This window comes from Streptopelia decaocto, assembly GCF_964273445.1.
Source record: "Streptopelia decaocto genome assembly, chromosome: 13".
Lineage (NCBI taxonomy): Eukaryota > Metazoa > Chordata > Aves > Columbiformes > Columbidae > Streptopelia > Streptopelia decaocto.
Window position 1 is genome coordinate 4,440,136 of NC_138668.1, and position 15,564 is coordinate 4,455,699.

At 42.6% G+C, this 15,564-nt stretch overlaps 1 protein-coding gene across 2 annotated transcripts; it reads right to left on the reverse strand.

Annotated features, from left to right (window-relative positions):
* Positions 1-990: 990 nt before the first annotated feature.
* COPS3 (COP9 signalosome subunit 3) lies at positions 991-13,550 on the reverse strand. Of its 2 annotated transcripts, none has more exons than XM_082064077.1 (12): positions 13,390-13,550; positions 10,766-10,895; positions 8,970-9,082; positions 8,822-8,871; positions 7,868-7,960; positions 6,964-7,143; positions 5,616-5,756; positions 4,449-4,622; positions 3,530-3,616; positions 3,093-3,206; positions 2,482-2,562; positions 991-2,233 (listed from the first exon to the last, which is right to left on the reverse strand). In XM_082064077.1, the coding sequence occupies exons 1-12, from the start codon at positions 13,442-13,444 to the stop codon at positions 2,180-2,182; spliced, it is 1,272 nt and encodes a 423-aa protein (XP_081920203.1). In that variant the 5' UTR covers positions 13,445-13,550; the 3' UTR covers positions 991-2,179. The 2 variants fall into 2 exon arrangements, with proteins under 2 accessions (XP_081920203.1, XP_081920204.1); XM_082064078.1 differs by lacking the exon at positions 13,390-13,550 and adding an exon at positions 12,454-12,562.
* Between the last annotated feature and the right edge of the window lie 2,014 nt (positions 13,551-15,564).

The following is a 15,564-nucleotide window of genomic DNA, read 5'->3' on the forward strand; positions in this document are numbered from 1 at the left end:
AAACCCCAACCAAATACAAAAATCAAAACAACCAAAGAACCACAAACCAACCAAAAAAAAAAAAAAAAAACAAAACAACCCAACGAAATGTAGCTATTTGCCAGCTGTATATATCAGATTGTAATTGCCCAGACAAAGCCATCCTGCAGCATTTCTGGTTCTTCTCCAACTTCACGAAAGCATGTTGCGTCCATTCTTGCCCAGCAAGTGAGCCCTTGGCAAGGAAAAATGAGCATTTCTGTACAGGTGGCCATTTGGGGTTCCTCATTTGCAGCACTTTACTGTAGACACCTCGACAAGCCAGGTTCCTGTTGGAGCCCACAGCGTGACTGATCGACTCATTTCACACTTCCACAGGATGAGAAAAACTGCATAAGCATGTTCAGCATTGAAATCACTGCAGAATTAACAAATTATGGAGAAAAAAAAACAAACAAAAAACTAAACAAAAACCAAAACAAAAGGAAACAAACAAAACACAACCAACCAACAACAAAACACCAAAAACCCCCCAAACCAACCAACCAAACCCCAAAACACCAAGCAACAAGACTGTAAGATCAGGTATAAAAGTTGCCTTCACATGTGGAAGCCTCTACCATAGGAAGCACAAGTACTCAATGGTGAGCTCCTAGTGCTATGGATTGATGCTGTGTTCGATACTAAATTGCTATTTTATACTTTTGAAAACGCCATTCGCCACCTAGAGAACAACCTGGGGACGTTTCTAGTAGAAAGCAAACAGCTGTCACAGAGGCTCTGCTAGAATGGAGACACCAGTTTTAAACAAAGACCCCGACAGTTCTGTATCAGCACTGGAAGCACAAATGGAAGATTTTCAACCATGGGTGACCTCAATACGTACAAGCTTCACATGGCAAGAGCCAAAAATGCTCAACTCCCACTTAGGCTCCTGAAAAAAAGCGGCATGTTAGCAGCAGCAAGCAGCTCCTAGTCAGGCGTTTAAGTAGGAAGCACTGGATGCTGAGCTTCTCGCATTCTGACTTGCTGACAGGTTTATTTATGCCTGGTTGTAGGAGATTTGCACAGACACAAAGTGTTTCTAAGGTGTTTGGACAGTGAGAATCTTCAGATACACAAGAGCTACAGAAAAATCAAATAGCCCGTTGATTTAAGGGATGAAGCACTTAAAACCAACAACAAATTTTTATGTTTAAAGTAGTGAATTAAAAACCAGATAGCATTGAAGCATGTTGTCTCCAAATAAAATCCTGCATTTTGAGAGCTGTATAGAATTCTGTGTTCCATATAGAATTATTTTTCTGGAAACAAAGATCTATAGCATGGTCTTCACTCATTTCCACCACAGAAAAGTATCAGCCTGTTGAATACCTGCATGCCAATTGTATAAGAACAACAATTTAAACTTCTTTTGGTGTGAACAACTTCATATCTAGAATCTTCCAGAACACCAAGATCTTTCAAATATCCGTTCATTTAGGTCTAATAAGTTTGATCTAAGAGCAAATGTAATTAGAAGATATTTTGTAACAGAAACTTAAAATCATAAATAGCTGTCACATAAGGATTCCCTCTAGTCACTTCTGCTTTTCAGCAAAACTGCCTTACAAGGACTCCTTAATAAGCTCATCCTTTTGGGAAGAACACAGTTACTATTTCATTTCAGAGAGAGCAGCCAGCAACACTGGCCATATGTAAATTCTAATGTAAAGAAGTTATTTGAACTCCACCCCTCTCCCCCACCACACACATGATAAATCTGCACTTCGAGCCAACTTCAAATACAGAATAATGAACCAGGAATTATCTTGTAAGTGAACCAACACTAGTTTGTATTCTTCCCTGAATAACACTTTTTTTTTTTCAGAAGAGAAAAAAGGACTGCTACAGAAACACAGCAACATTCAAACCCTTTAAAACAAAAGGTAGATTATTTAATGCATTAACGATGTTAATCTGAAGATAAATAAATCCAAAACAGACTTTTAAGTTTCTTTTGAGATTTCCTTTTTCTTTGCAGAGAATATTTCTGATATTGTACAGTACTGAGAGGGTGTTCTTTTATTTTTTTAATGTCCGGGTGAAAAGCAAAGCTCAGTTCTCTCTGCTCTCTTCGTGGAACTCCTCAATGCCCTGTTCCAGGCGTGATTCTTTCATAAGCTTTTACTTGAAAGCGGAGTGGTGAGCAACATGAACTTCAGGAATAACTGGATGGTTTGGTCCCTGAGTCATCTTCTTGAGAGCCCATACTCTGGAAGAGAGAGAGTTATTTCTTTTCAAAAACAGGTTTGAAGGTTTACCTTTGAGCCAGACAGCTCTTTGAAGACAGCTCTCTGAAGTTAACAGGTAGGAAAATAAAGTGCATATGAAATAAACATGCACTTCCTTTTTGTTGATGATGCTTATGCACATGGTATTAATAATATGTAATTATTAACACTGTAAATACAGTGCAACACATACTGCACTGAATCTCTTACAAGACACTAAATCAATTACCTTCTGCACAAACTGAGGGTTCACAGTGATCTCTTGATCCATGGCTTTCAGTCGTTCATCCAACTCTATACATTTCAGCATCTTAAAAATATATATTAAGTTAATCACTTTGTCCAGCTTGTACATGATCTTCAAGATATTTCACAGCTGTGCTATGTAGAACCAGTAACTTTTGCCATCACAAAAGTTCTACGTCAAAATGTTCTCATCCCTCATCTCCCAAACAAGGGCGTCAGACCATTTTTTATTCCCTTATTTTGATCCATGTCTTCCTAACAATCCTTTTTAAGGACACTGATAGATGGTCCCATGTGGGTCACCCACCCACCAGGCAGTTTATCGATAGCCAGGGAAAGTGATCCTTGAACTCTAAAACCAATCTTTCCAACCCATTCAATGCAAGGGAGATAAAACAGGGAATGCATTGACTGTGACTGACCATCCATCCACAACCTTTACATACCAGTACTGTGAAATAGTCAAATAATGATTTATAGTCCTCAATCTCTACATGTATGATACCTATACTGGCTTCTCCCAGTAGCTCCCTGATTACAGACTAAAGTTCTTCAGTAGGAATTCCAAAAGCAGTTAATAGCTTAAAGATTTACCTCCTGATCAATGTTATGAAGCATCGCTGGATTGTTATATTTTTCAGGATTATCGTGGAAACAGACCATACCATCTTTCTGATTAATACTTGCAAAGATTTCACCATCTTCTATCTGAAATGAGATAAGGTTTAACGTAAGGTATCACCAAGAACAGAACTTCAGGTAACTACACCACACAGGCTCCTTGTGGAATCATCTTTAACTGGTTTGCTCTTTATTTCTTAACAGCTTCCCATGCCTTATCTTAACAGAGAATACATTTTAAGGTTTCTTGAGAACAGCCTAAACACCACAGCAGACCAACAGTATTTCCTTCACACTGAAAAAGAACCGTTCTTCTGCTGTTCAGAACACGCACTGCAAATCCAAACACTTGAGTCTTAAATGGGATGAGTTTTTAAATTAGGATAGTTTAGCCAAGTCACAAGTCTTACCATGTGGAGGACATATTTTTCTGCTTCTTGGGGCCCCGACAACTGCACTCGACTTGCCATGTCTTGTAATGACAATGTTAAAAATGTCTGAAATGTAGAAAATATTAAATTGTTAAAACTTGATGCTAAGAACTTTCGCTATCAAGCCTTCATGGCCTATGCAACCTTACTTTTGGAGTCTGAGGGGAAGAAGCAAGTGGAATATATAGTTATTACTTATCAAAGCACCATGAGAGTGGAGTCAGTTCTTCCTCCAAAGACAGGAATTTATTATATTGCACATGTGTGCACACCAAACTTATGGTGCCATTACTCCATTTCCGCAATTCCTTTTTACCCCGGACACAGTCCTGACTAAGTCCAACCTCTTCCCTCACCTTTCTACATGAATAAGGTGACTGTCCAGCCCTTGAAGCTCCTTCAGGAGATGTGTATTGCATTACTTCTGAGCTTAGTTCTACTACATCACTGGAACTTGCAAAAAAAGACCTTTCCCCTGTTTAAGGATTAATCTGATCTCTCAGCTGAAGGAGCGCATCACTCTGCTGCTGCTTTTCGTTTTACTTCACGCTTCCAAAATCTTTCGCACTCACTCACTCTTCTCTGATAATGTGCAAAGTTCAGGCTCCCTGTTTTTCAAACAGTAGCGTTCACAACTTTTTTGATTACGTATGAAAATCTCATGGGCAAACTCCTCTGACAGACACCTTTTAAATAATGCAGAAGTAGCCAACTGTATTGGTTTTCTATGTAGAGCACTTTCGTCTCATTTGTTTCAGAGACAAACATCTCAGTCTTAGTCATTTCTCCACGACATTACTACATTATAATAATTTTGCTCTGAATTGAATACATTTCAGAGATACACTCTTTGAGAAAAACTAATCACAATTTCTCAGCAAAACAAACCCCCTCTTACCTTGGTTAGCCTCTGAATATTCTTTTTGTAGAGAGATGACAAGCATTGCTTAACCAGCCCCATATTGTTATCCCTTGTGAATGTTTCACTGTGTTTGTTCACCAGATTTCGAAGCTCCGAGGGTTTATTGGTTGAATAAACTTGCGCTAATTCATGGTAAGCATTGCTAAGGGGCTGCAAATAGAAAAAATCAGAACCTTTCTTGAAGAACACGGTGTTCAACCAGCCTCAAAAAAAATCTATTAATATTTCAATATTAGAAACCACACAGATAAAAGTAAATTCAAGTAGCTCAAGCATCTCTCATGAAGAAAAAGTCCATCAGCCGACTAGCGTGTGAAGTAACCTGAACTCAAGGGAAGCAGCACATTGACTGATCGCTGATGACCCATTACATTAGTTCTACTCCCTAAGACATCTCATCCCTGAGCACAATGAATCACAGAACAGACAACAGAGAACGAAGACTAATTCACCTAAATTACTTTAAAACAGCAATCGGTTGAGCTTGCTTATTAGTATCTTAACTTAGATTTTTTGAACTCTCTCAAATTTTGGTCACAAATCAACAAACTATGTGTTAAATAAGAACTAACTTTTAAAAATGTGTTAGGTACCTAGGGTCAGAACTCTCGCTAGTAGTTTTGTCCTCCACCCTACACCTGCTAATCAGAATGCTTATGGACTCCAAACTTGCAGCTTTTTCAGAAGCTTTTTTTCTTTATATACTGGAGTTTTGGAATAAACTATTTCTTATTTCGTACTTCAACTAGATGAAGTTATGGGTTGAATGTTTTTACAAGGACATTGCATATTGAAAGCCAAGTGAAATCTGAGTCTTGTTTTGAGTTCTAACCTAAAAGACCAGTGATGTGAGTGATGTGCAGTATCGGTGAAGAGAATCTCAGTAAGTACTAATAAACCCTAAAGTTTTTCCAAATTTCAGTTAAAAAACCTGTATTGTCAATACGAACAATATAGTTTGTTTGCAATAGACATAAAAGTTGCCAATCTTTAGCTATTGTAAACTAGCACGGCAGCAAGAGGTTGTACTCTGGCACATTGTGCATTACTTCCCATGATCTGCAATGTTAAACAGGGTAGCAAAAAATAATTTGCAAATTTGGATTTGTTCTTGCATTATTTAGCTGCATTCGCAAGACTTACCTTAATGAACCGGCCAACTATCTGGGAAGTGTATTTTGGTAGCTGCTGAACTTTGCCAAGTAGTATCAAAGAAACTAGGATATACTTTTTATATGATTCCAACATAATATGACTGACCGCCATGGCTGGAGTAGTTATTGCCTGAGCAAGAAAGAAAGAAATGGAATGGAAATTTAGTATACTTACTGGTAGATCCTGGTAGCTACTGCATTAGTAAAATCTCAGTTTAAAGCTTCATGCAAAAAGGATACAACGACATAGGAAAGTCAGCTTTGAGCATTAAACTAACTTCTGTCAAAATTAATAATCCCAAAATGTTCTAAAAAGGTAAATTCTATACAAGCTACTCAAAACATAACACATTACAGCGGTGCCAACCTTAAAATTACCCTGTTAAGACCAAATCAAAACTTCTTTCCTTAGCATGTATCTAAAGTTGTACTAGAAATCACTTGTTAGCAGGAATGATTATACAGTTCCTGTAGAACCTGGATTTCCACAGATCCTTAAAGAGGCTTTATAAAGCTATTACATCATCGGATCTCATATTTAAGTATGCTGAAAGAGCTCTGCAGAACAGGGAAAAGGGGTTTTAGTTTACTATGATACTGCTAGCTACTCAAGAGCTGAACCTTGTTTACAGAAAATAAAAACTCTGCACCAGTTTGTTTTGCACATTTGGTACCATCTCCCTCTCATACACACAAAGTTTTCCCAATTTTGTGATTTTATCTTCTTTCACAGAGGAAGTCAAAGCAGCATATATTGTAACAGCCTGGAAGAAGGTTAAGTCTGTTCGTAAAAGTATTAAAGTTCTTAGCAAAACCACTGAGCTATTTTTTCTTTGAGAATACACAATTCTCAAAGTCAGCCTGTGAACGGTTTCTATGTGAGCAGTAACAAGCAGGCATCTGAAAAATATTTATAGTGAGATAAATTTAACATCAACCTTTGAGTTGCATAGTTTTATGGTGCAATAGTTACTTGGCTGTAAGAGACCTTAAAGGAAAACACCTCTAAAGACACTTTACTTGTTACTTCACTTTATATACTGAAGAACTAATAGTGAACATTAACCTAAATCAGTTTTTACGTCTTACTATGATGAACACACATGCTAAACCAAAACCTATTTGAATGACGAACAGCAGTACAGATTTGTTAGCAGAATTATGTCCTTAAGAACGAAAATAATTGGAGACTGCTTGTACTTTCTGTTAGGTTCACGGCTTTTATTGCTATTCTTGGTGTCAATTCAAAGATGATATGTTCTCGCAGCACAATTACACCTGCTACTTTTGCCTTTCAATCGATCACACTTTAAACTCATCGTTTTATTTAAAGTTACCTGTTCATAAAAGTAGAGTGCTCTTTCAAAGTTCTTTAGCCCAGTGTATATCATCCCACCATAGTAGTAGTAACATAAAAAGTGCTTCGCATCATATGCCCCATTCTCTTTACAAATATCCATCATGTCCACATCTAGATACGGGAGGGCAGGTTTAAAGCATTTTGCTAACAAACAGAGCTACAAGAAAATAAATCAAGTTTTCATAAATTAGCCATTTCCATTCAAATTTCCAGAGAAAGAAGTTTAAACTAAATTTATCTAGTACTATTTAATAAATATCACTCCTCCAAGAGTGCAAAAACAGTGCACACCAGTAGTGCTGTAACACAGATTGCTCATTGCATCCTGATATTGGAAAACCCTTAACACAGATTGCGAACTGTTATAAATTAGCTGGATCCTAAAGAAATGAGACTCTGACAAAGCTGCCTGAAACTCCAGGCCTTCCAGACTACAGTGCTGGCAGCACAAAATATTGCACTAACATTCCTGTCCAACCCCAAATCCCAGGAGCCCAGAATGAGACAGAAGTGCAAATCCAGGCCAAAGACACCGAGACAAACGTGCCTTTTGTCAAGCCTGAGCCAACGGTATCTGGATATGACACTTACACTGCCTGAGACAAGCTGTGTGTGACTTTCGTCCCAGAGAGAAGGGATGTCAAAGGACTTTTAGAAGTCATCAGCAAAATAAGAGAGTCTGTAGACATGCACTGAACATTTAAAATTAATAGAAGGGTTTTTTATTTCAGTATATCGTATTATTTATTACTTGGGAAACAAGCAAACCAACCATTTTAAAGCCATTTTTACATTGCAACATGTGAACATGCATTTCCTCAAAGGGTTATAGGTATTTTATAAGCTTTTATTCTCATAACAAGCCCTTATGCTCCCCTTACCTGGCAGAGATCTGCGTGTATTGAGGTCAGCTGGTTTGTGTTCATCTGCATCTTGTCTATGGCTTGTCTGAGAATGCTAATTCCTCGCAGGGGCTGTCAGAAATTACATCTCTTTCAGATAATTTCTCATAGATGGCAGCACATTGGATCTTATGTTGACACTTACAAATGAAAAATAACACTAATTGACAGGTTCCATTAAGTAATAGTTAACTTGAGGTTCCTTTTTTGTAGGATACTGCAGTCGCTCAGAAAATAAAATTAACCCTGGCTATACAACTTATCCTGAGAAACCAAATAAAGTCATCAGTTCTGCTCCACTAAGCCAACATCATCAGGAATACAATAATTTGTATCAATAAGAAAACCTCAGCTAAACTCCAACCAAATAACAAAGACGAGGCTCTCACTTTACTCGACTTAGACCAGACTTGATCTCTACTTCTATTTCAGGCTAGATTGCACTAAAATGGCCTGAAAAAGTCAGTATCTTAGCAACAAAAACATTGGTCAGATACTTCTTAATCAAGTTTCCCTTACGTTTTAAGGCATTTCATTAAGAACGTTATTATATAACACTGGTGAGAATAACACTGAAACTAGTCTCACTGACTCACCGGCGCTAATAATTTTTGTAGCCCTGTCCTAGTCACGTACACGCTGTCTGAAGAACATTCTTGGTACCACAGATTGCCTAGTTTGTGTAAAAACACACGTTTTCAGGTGACTCTCCCCCCCTCAATTTTATCTTACTTCTGTTTTCCTTAAAGAAAACTTAAAATCTTGTTTTAGGCTCATTGCTGCTCAGTAAACTTAACAAGTAAGGAGCTGCATCAAAATACTTAACATAAAGTTAGTATAAAATCTTAATTAAGTGATTAAGAGACAGGTAACATCCCCTTTAAGAGCTTGGATATGCAGGTAGCTTATCTGTACTAGATGATACTTGCTCACCTGTTTTCTCTCCACAAGGGCATTTGTTAACTGGTGGCACAGGCCAGCAACTAAATACAGTAAAAAACAAACAAAAAAAACAGAGTGAAAAATCAGTAGAATCAAACTATCAAAAAATATATAAAGTCTGAAAGCAAGCTGAACTTACAAGTGTCTGTTGCGTATCTAATGTGTTCTCCATTACAAGTGCTGATAAAGAGCTGCACCTGTGAGAATAATGTTTCGAAGTCAGGGATGCTGGGCATAGAAAACTTCACAAACCTAAAACAAACAAATAAAAAAGGTTTAGCGCTAAACATTTGGAAATAAATAAAAAAAGCTTCATCTTTAGTCCTAAGTCTAAGTATGTAGATTTTTGCAAATAAATTGAAAGTGTTATTTCCCCAGGAGCTGTACAACATTGAAAAATGTGCTTTCCGTGCACACCCCCATTCTCCATCTAGTGCAAATTACAATTTAGAACAAACTATGGTGAACGAAGATCATTTTATCTGGTGCAATAGTTAGAATCATAACAGAAACACTGGCTAATGATGATGAATTGTAACAGTCAGGTACACAACTTCTCTGGATGCTTTTGCCTATCCTGCAGCCAGCTCCTGCTTCAATGTGCTCAGGATTTCTCAGCTATTAAATTATTAGACTTGTATCTCTCCATAGGAGCTTTTTCTTTTCACTTCAGTTTCTCTCTGTCTCTGGCGGTTCCTCAGCAGCCCACAGGCTGTAGCCTTGCACATCGCTGCTTCTACAAGATGAACTATGATTATGCTCAACTGAGGGCAACGAAACTCTAGCTATACATCCCACACATCACAAAAACATACAGAAAATCCTCTGTTTAATGCTGCTGGAAGGTGCCAAGCCCTGCCTGCACTCCAGCTGCTGTTCACTGTCATACGCAGCTCAAACCCACCGAGATCATGGACTGTCCTTCCCTACAAAGCTTATGAATGTCCCTATCATGTGCTGCCACCCCTTCCCTGTCTCTTCAGAGTCCTATTCTATGTCACCATTTACTGTGCCACACTTTCAGCCAGGAGAACCTCCCTGGACATTCCACTGACACCATCTCTTCAAATAACACATTTTACATATTACTTCTTTTAAACAGTTATCTTCCTTCCTCCACCTGTTTGAATGACTGTTTTTGTGTACCCCATGAGGCGATTCTTCTGCGAATGCAGTACCAATGCCCTGCTTTTTATAAATTCCATAACGCATCTTCATGACACGCTAGTGAATTGTAACATTAACTGCATTATCTCTACATATTACAGTCATTTTGTTCCAAAAGGGTAGTAGAACAAGTTCTAGAATTCTGATTATTTCCTTTAAAATAACAGCGGAACCTGCAGACACTTCACCTGTGGTTAGGTACAGCTAGAAACAATATTTTTAGCTCCAGGGCCAAATAGCTTTACCTTACCTGAGCATCTCTCAGGCAATTCAAGTATTATCTTAAACTACAGACAGCAGCAAAAGCCTCAATGCTGTTTAGAGACAAATACCTAACAACTATGATAAGAACCCATCCTTCACCAGAAAAAAAAAAAGCTTCATGCTTACAGTTCAGCACACTAATGCCCTGCCAATCAAGTTTTAAAAGCTAGTTTTATATATTTTTGCTGAACATGTATGGACAAACACTTAAAAAGGCATAAACAAGAGAAATGCATACAGCCCCGAGAAAAGCAAACCCCCAATATTACCATTTGACGGTAATGGCATTTACAAGCTCCAGAGGTTTTTATTCTTTTGAAAAAAATAAATTTCCCGTGGTGTCTTTATTAATAAAATGTGTATCACCAAAGGAAGTTTAGGATCATTCTAAGAAACACGCATTGAAAATATTTATGTCCAAAAGAAAAGCATTTGTTTGACAACTCAGCACACTGCACAAAGTTTTAGTACTAAGATATTTAATTAAAAGACAGCAACACTTACAAGACAGCAAGAACACCTAACGAGTGTTCCTGCACATCCAGGGCACCAAGCACTGTATCCAGATGGGAAAGATTTTTTGCTAGCAGTTCTCCGCTTTTATTGATCAGTTCACAAAGCTGGGTCATTTGCCCTGAAACACAAAACATGGTTGTCAAACTCTAATTAGGGAGCACTCACGCATTCCCACACTTCATTACACCTTGCTGCCCTACATAACCTGAGGAGAAAGTTCTATCACCCCGAGAATTTACCATTCTGTAATACCACAGGCGTTAGTTTTCAACAAGTGAGGTACCTGCAGTGTGTTTTTTATAAGGTGACAGGTAAGCTTCTGGCCTTTGGGACAGCAATGGAAACCTTCAGAACACAAACACGACGTGACAAGTGGTGTCAGCTCATCTCACTGGAGCCAGGGCTGCAGGGTCTCCTATCAACGCCAAGTGCTCCCTAAACCAAGTCTCCAAAACTTTGACCAGTTTACCATGCTGTAAAATTCTGCCTCATGTGGATACATTCACCTACCCTTCTGTCTTCTAGGCATGATAAGGGGGAAATCTATACAAAACCAAACAGAGCTTCCTACACTTTCTAAAAAAATCCCCAATACCAGAGCTTGCTCCTTGCTGCTTCTCAAGTGCCCTCTCCACTTTTCAGGTCTGCCCCTAAGCAGTTTTTTTGAAGTAGACATCAAAATTACAAAAAAAATATCAACAATAGGAGGATTTTAAAAAATCTGTTATTAAATTTACTTCATATGATTAGAACTACAGTGTTATTCTACTCACTGAGAGCTAAGAACACAGCATGAAAGCATATTTTGCATTATGAAGGCACAGTAAGCCCAAAACACCTTACAAAGAAAGCAGACCAATTACCATGGACTACTTTCAAATCCTTCCTCATGCAATTACTTGAATTTAAACTACACCTTTCTGAAGCCGAGTTTTGTTTCAATGTTCAATTCTTGCAGATACAAGGGGAAAAACAGAGGTTCTCTCAACCCTTACAAAAAATCTTTATAAAATGAGGCATAGTGGCTCCATTCACAAAGATTAACACTATTCTCAACTCTCTGGCCTTTTGCTTTGAAAAAGAAAACCTGAGAAGCCCTAGCAATAAAATATTAGCTTGGGGATCAAAATTTCCAAAGAGGGAACCAGAGCCCAGGAACTCCAGCTTTCTCCACGTGGAATTAAAACTCAAGGCATAAACATGGAAAGGAATAGGGTTCGTACAACTCTCTTGGTTTGATCATGGTATTCAAGCATTGCAAACCTTCTGGTGTCCTCCGTAGCAGAGAAACCCACCCATTCTACACCTATCAAATAGCATTCCCCTAAAAAAGAAAAAAACCCCAAACCAAGACTCTACCCACAAATACACACCAAACAATTTATACAGTGTAAGCAGAAATACCCATGCCTAGCCCACCTAAATGACCACTTATGTCACCTCCTGCGCAGCCAAATGCTGATCACAAAGACCAACATCACCACAAGTACACAGGTGCTCTCACAACCTCCAGCAGCTTGTCGGGCATCTGGATTTTCCTTCTCAGAGAGCATCTATCTGGCTCGTCCCTAATGGGAAAACCTCCACAAAGTCAACCGGTTTCCCCTTGAACCTTTTGCATCCGCAAAACCTTGTAGAAAAATTCCCAGCTAAACTACACAACTTCAAAGAATCACCTTTCATCTGGTTTGTAGCCACACTTTGCAATTATGATTTGTCTCTCGCATCCAATACCCTCAGTAAAAATACTGTACATTTAGTAAGTTAAACTGAAGTAAGAGAAAAATTTGAGCTCCACCCAAAAGTAACGGCCAGAGATAAAGCTTGAAACCACAGAGGAAAACCACTTCTTGATCGCTTCCAGGGAGCAAATATTCCATGTGGGAAGAGACTCAGAACACATTTTAAGGGCATCAACACAGACAGAAAGTTCAAGAAGTAGGAAATGCTGTGCCCACATACAGGAGAATTAGGAGTTCGGCAGCAAAACTGAGACAAATCTAACGGTGGTTATTAAAACACTTTGTGAACGCTTGGTTACGGCAACTCTGACATAGCATCTTGGCCTCCCATGGTGACTCCTCTGTCCACGCTCTACTTTGTCTCCAGGAGCCGCCCCTTCCCAAATGGATTTTAAACCACACGTGTTTTAGAACAACCCGCACGCCCATCAGTGCGGTGACAGCCCGGGCTGTCCCATCCCAGTTAAAGTCCCTGCGATTCCCGCTCCTCCCCCCTCATCTTCCAGGCTCAGACTCCGGCGCGGCCGCCCGAGCCGGCTCCCCTCCGCTCCCCGAGAGCTCCAGGGACCGACACCCCTCAGCTCGTCGCTGCGCACGGACAGAACCGAGCAGCCCCGTGAAGAGCCCGGCCGGCCCCTCCAGCCCTGTCAAACCCAACCGCTCCGGGATCCCCCCGAGCCCGGCGGGAGCGCCAGACCCGCGCCTGAGGCAGAACCGTGAGGGGAACGCCAGGCCCCGGCCCGCCCTCCCCAGCCGCGCGGGGCCTGGCGAGCTCCGCCGGCCGCCGCCCGCTCCCCTCAGGCCCCGCGGAGCTCCGCGCCGCCACCCCGGGCTCGCACGCGGCTCTTCCCACCCCTTCCCCGCGGTCACCTTGGGCCGAGAGCTGCCGGACGCTGTTGACGAACTGCTCCAGGGCCGACGCCATCTTGGCGGCTGGCGGCGGGGCCGCGCGCTGCGGGCGGGGCGGCGGCGGGAGGAGGAGGCGGAGGAGGAGGAAGGGGGGGCGGCGCGGGCCGGGAGCAGCGGGGGGAAGCGAGAAGGAGCCACCGCTACGGGCGCCCCCGCCGCCAGCCAATCAGGCGCCGGCAGCGTGAGGCCGCGCGACGCCCGCCGCCGTGCGCCACTTCCGCCGCCCCGCCGGCTCTCGCGAGAAGCGCGGTCGCTATGGCAACCGCCGCCTTCTCTCCGCGTCAAGCGCGCGGGAGGCCCCGCTCGGTGCGAGAAGCCGTGACTCAGCAGGGCCGGGGGGGGCGGGGCTGGTGACGTCAGGATTGCGTCATCCCGCTGGCCCGTGTCGGGGTGTGGGGGGCGGCGGCTGCTCAGACCGCTCGGCCTAATACCGGAGAACAAGGTTTGTGTTAATTCGGTTTATATAAACGGAATCGTGTTTTCCATCCCTGCGGGAGCTGAGCAGCGCAGCCCTGAGCGGCTGCGGGATTCGTGCATCCTTCACTACACTGGAGGGAGGAGGAAACCTTCCTGCCCGGCACACAGACGGGCTTAGGAACGGCAAGCTATGTTGAAATCCTGTTCCTTGCAATGCAGTCACAGAATCATTTTGGTTGGAAGAGACCCTCAAGATCATCGAGTCTAACAGTTCCCCCGCCCCTGGCACTGCCCCACGTCCCTGAGAACCTCATCTCCGTCTGTTCCCCCCTCCAGGGACGGTGACTCCAGCACTGCAGCCTGTTCCAATGCCCCACAGCCCCTAACAGGACAAAATTTTTCCTAATTTCCACGCAAAATGATTCCAGTTGCAAGTGAAAGCACAAAGTTGAAACTTCACACATTGTCCCTCCCAACCTCACCATTTACCATCATGTGCTGCCTGGCTGCCCGTTCTGCTCCTTCATTCACACTGTGACCTCCCCAAACCTCCCGTCTCCACAGCTCATTTGCCCTTTCTGTGAAACAAGGACGATATATTCTGCTAGAAAACATTCTGGAATCTAAAGATGAAATATTTTGGAACCACTAAAGCCATATTATTGCTGTCAATCAAAATATTTTCTTTCCTGGCTCAGCGGTTGCCTAAGCCTGTTAGTCACACTCGAGGACTCCTCCTTTAGCAGCTTTAATCCACAGAGTGGTTTTTGCCAGCATGATCTTTGGTCCTGTGTCAGAATATACCTCCAGGGCACGTTGTTTCTATGTCAGTGCTTGTTTTGGGTCTGGATATTGTCTTTTAAGGATTCCTGTCAGAGTTGTGTCACACTGAGTGAGAACCCGGCCAGTGTGTCATAGAATCACAGAATCATTTTGGTTGGAAAAAACCCTCAAGATCTTTGAGTCCAACCGTTCCCCCACCCCTGGCACTGACCCATGTCCCTCAGAACCTCATCTCCATCTGTTCAACCCCTCCAGGGATGGTGACTCCAGCACTGCCCTGGGCAGCCTGTTCCAATGCCCAACAGCCCTTTGGGGAAGAAATTGTTCCCCAGATCCAACCTCAACCTCCCCTGGCGCAACTTGAGGCCGTTTCCTCTGCTCCTGCCGCTTGTTCCTGGGGAGCAGAGCCCGACCCCCCCCGGCTCCAAGCTCCTTTCAGGCAGTTCAGAGATCAGAAGGTCTCCCCTCAGCTCCTGTTCTCCAGCTGAACCCCCCAGGTCCCTCAGCCGCTCCCATCACACTTGTGCTCCAAGACTTTGTCATCTTCTCCCTCTCAACTGGTAGAAACTGGTATATTTTATGCCAAGACTCAGCTGCCAAACTCACCATGTTATGTGTCCCCAAACCACGTACGCGTCCCCAAACCGCCTACACGTGTCCCCAAACACGCACCCACCGCCTGCTCCAGGGAGGGACGGGCATGGGGGCAGATGATGCGGGGGGAGAGAGGGTCCGAGGCGGGGACTCCGCACCCCCGGGCTCGGTACCCCCGGGCTCGGCACCCCCGCCCCGCGGAGCCCCCGCTCCGGTGAAGCGGAGGGAGCGGGGCCGGGACAGCGGCTTAAAGCGGGCGGGAGCCGCGGTGGAGCCGCCCGCCGCAGGGCGCTTGTGCCGCTTTAAGGCGGTGCCGCCGTTCCGGGCTCGGTCAGGCACCGG

Bases quoted from the DNA above. Each gene is read 5' to 3' on its own strand.
- COPS3 (XM_082064077.1), bottom strand. From the start codon at position 13,444: ATGGCGTCGGCCCTGGAGCAGTTCGTCAACAGCGTCCGGCAGCTCTCG. The intron at 10,896-13,389 runs GTGACCGCGGGG...TTTGTGTTTCAG, and splicing joins CCGGCAGCTCTCGGCCCAAG to GGCAAATGACCCAGCTTTGT. The intron at 7,144-7,867 runs GTAAGGGGAGCA...ATTTTCTTGTAG, and splicing joins TACACGCAGATCTCTGCCAG to CTCTGTTTGTTAGCAAAATG.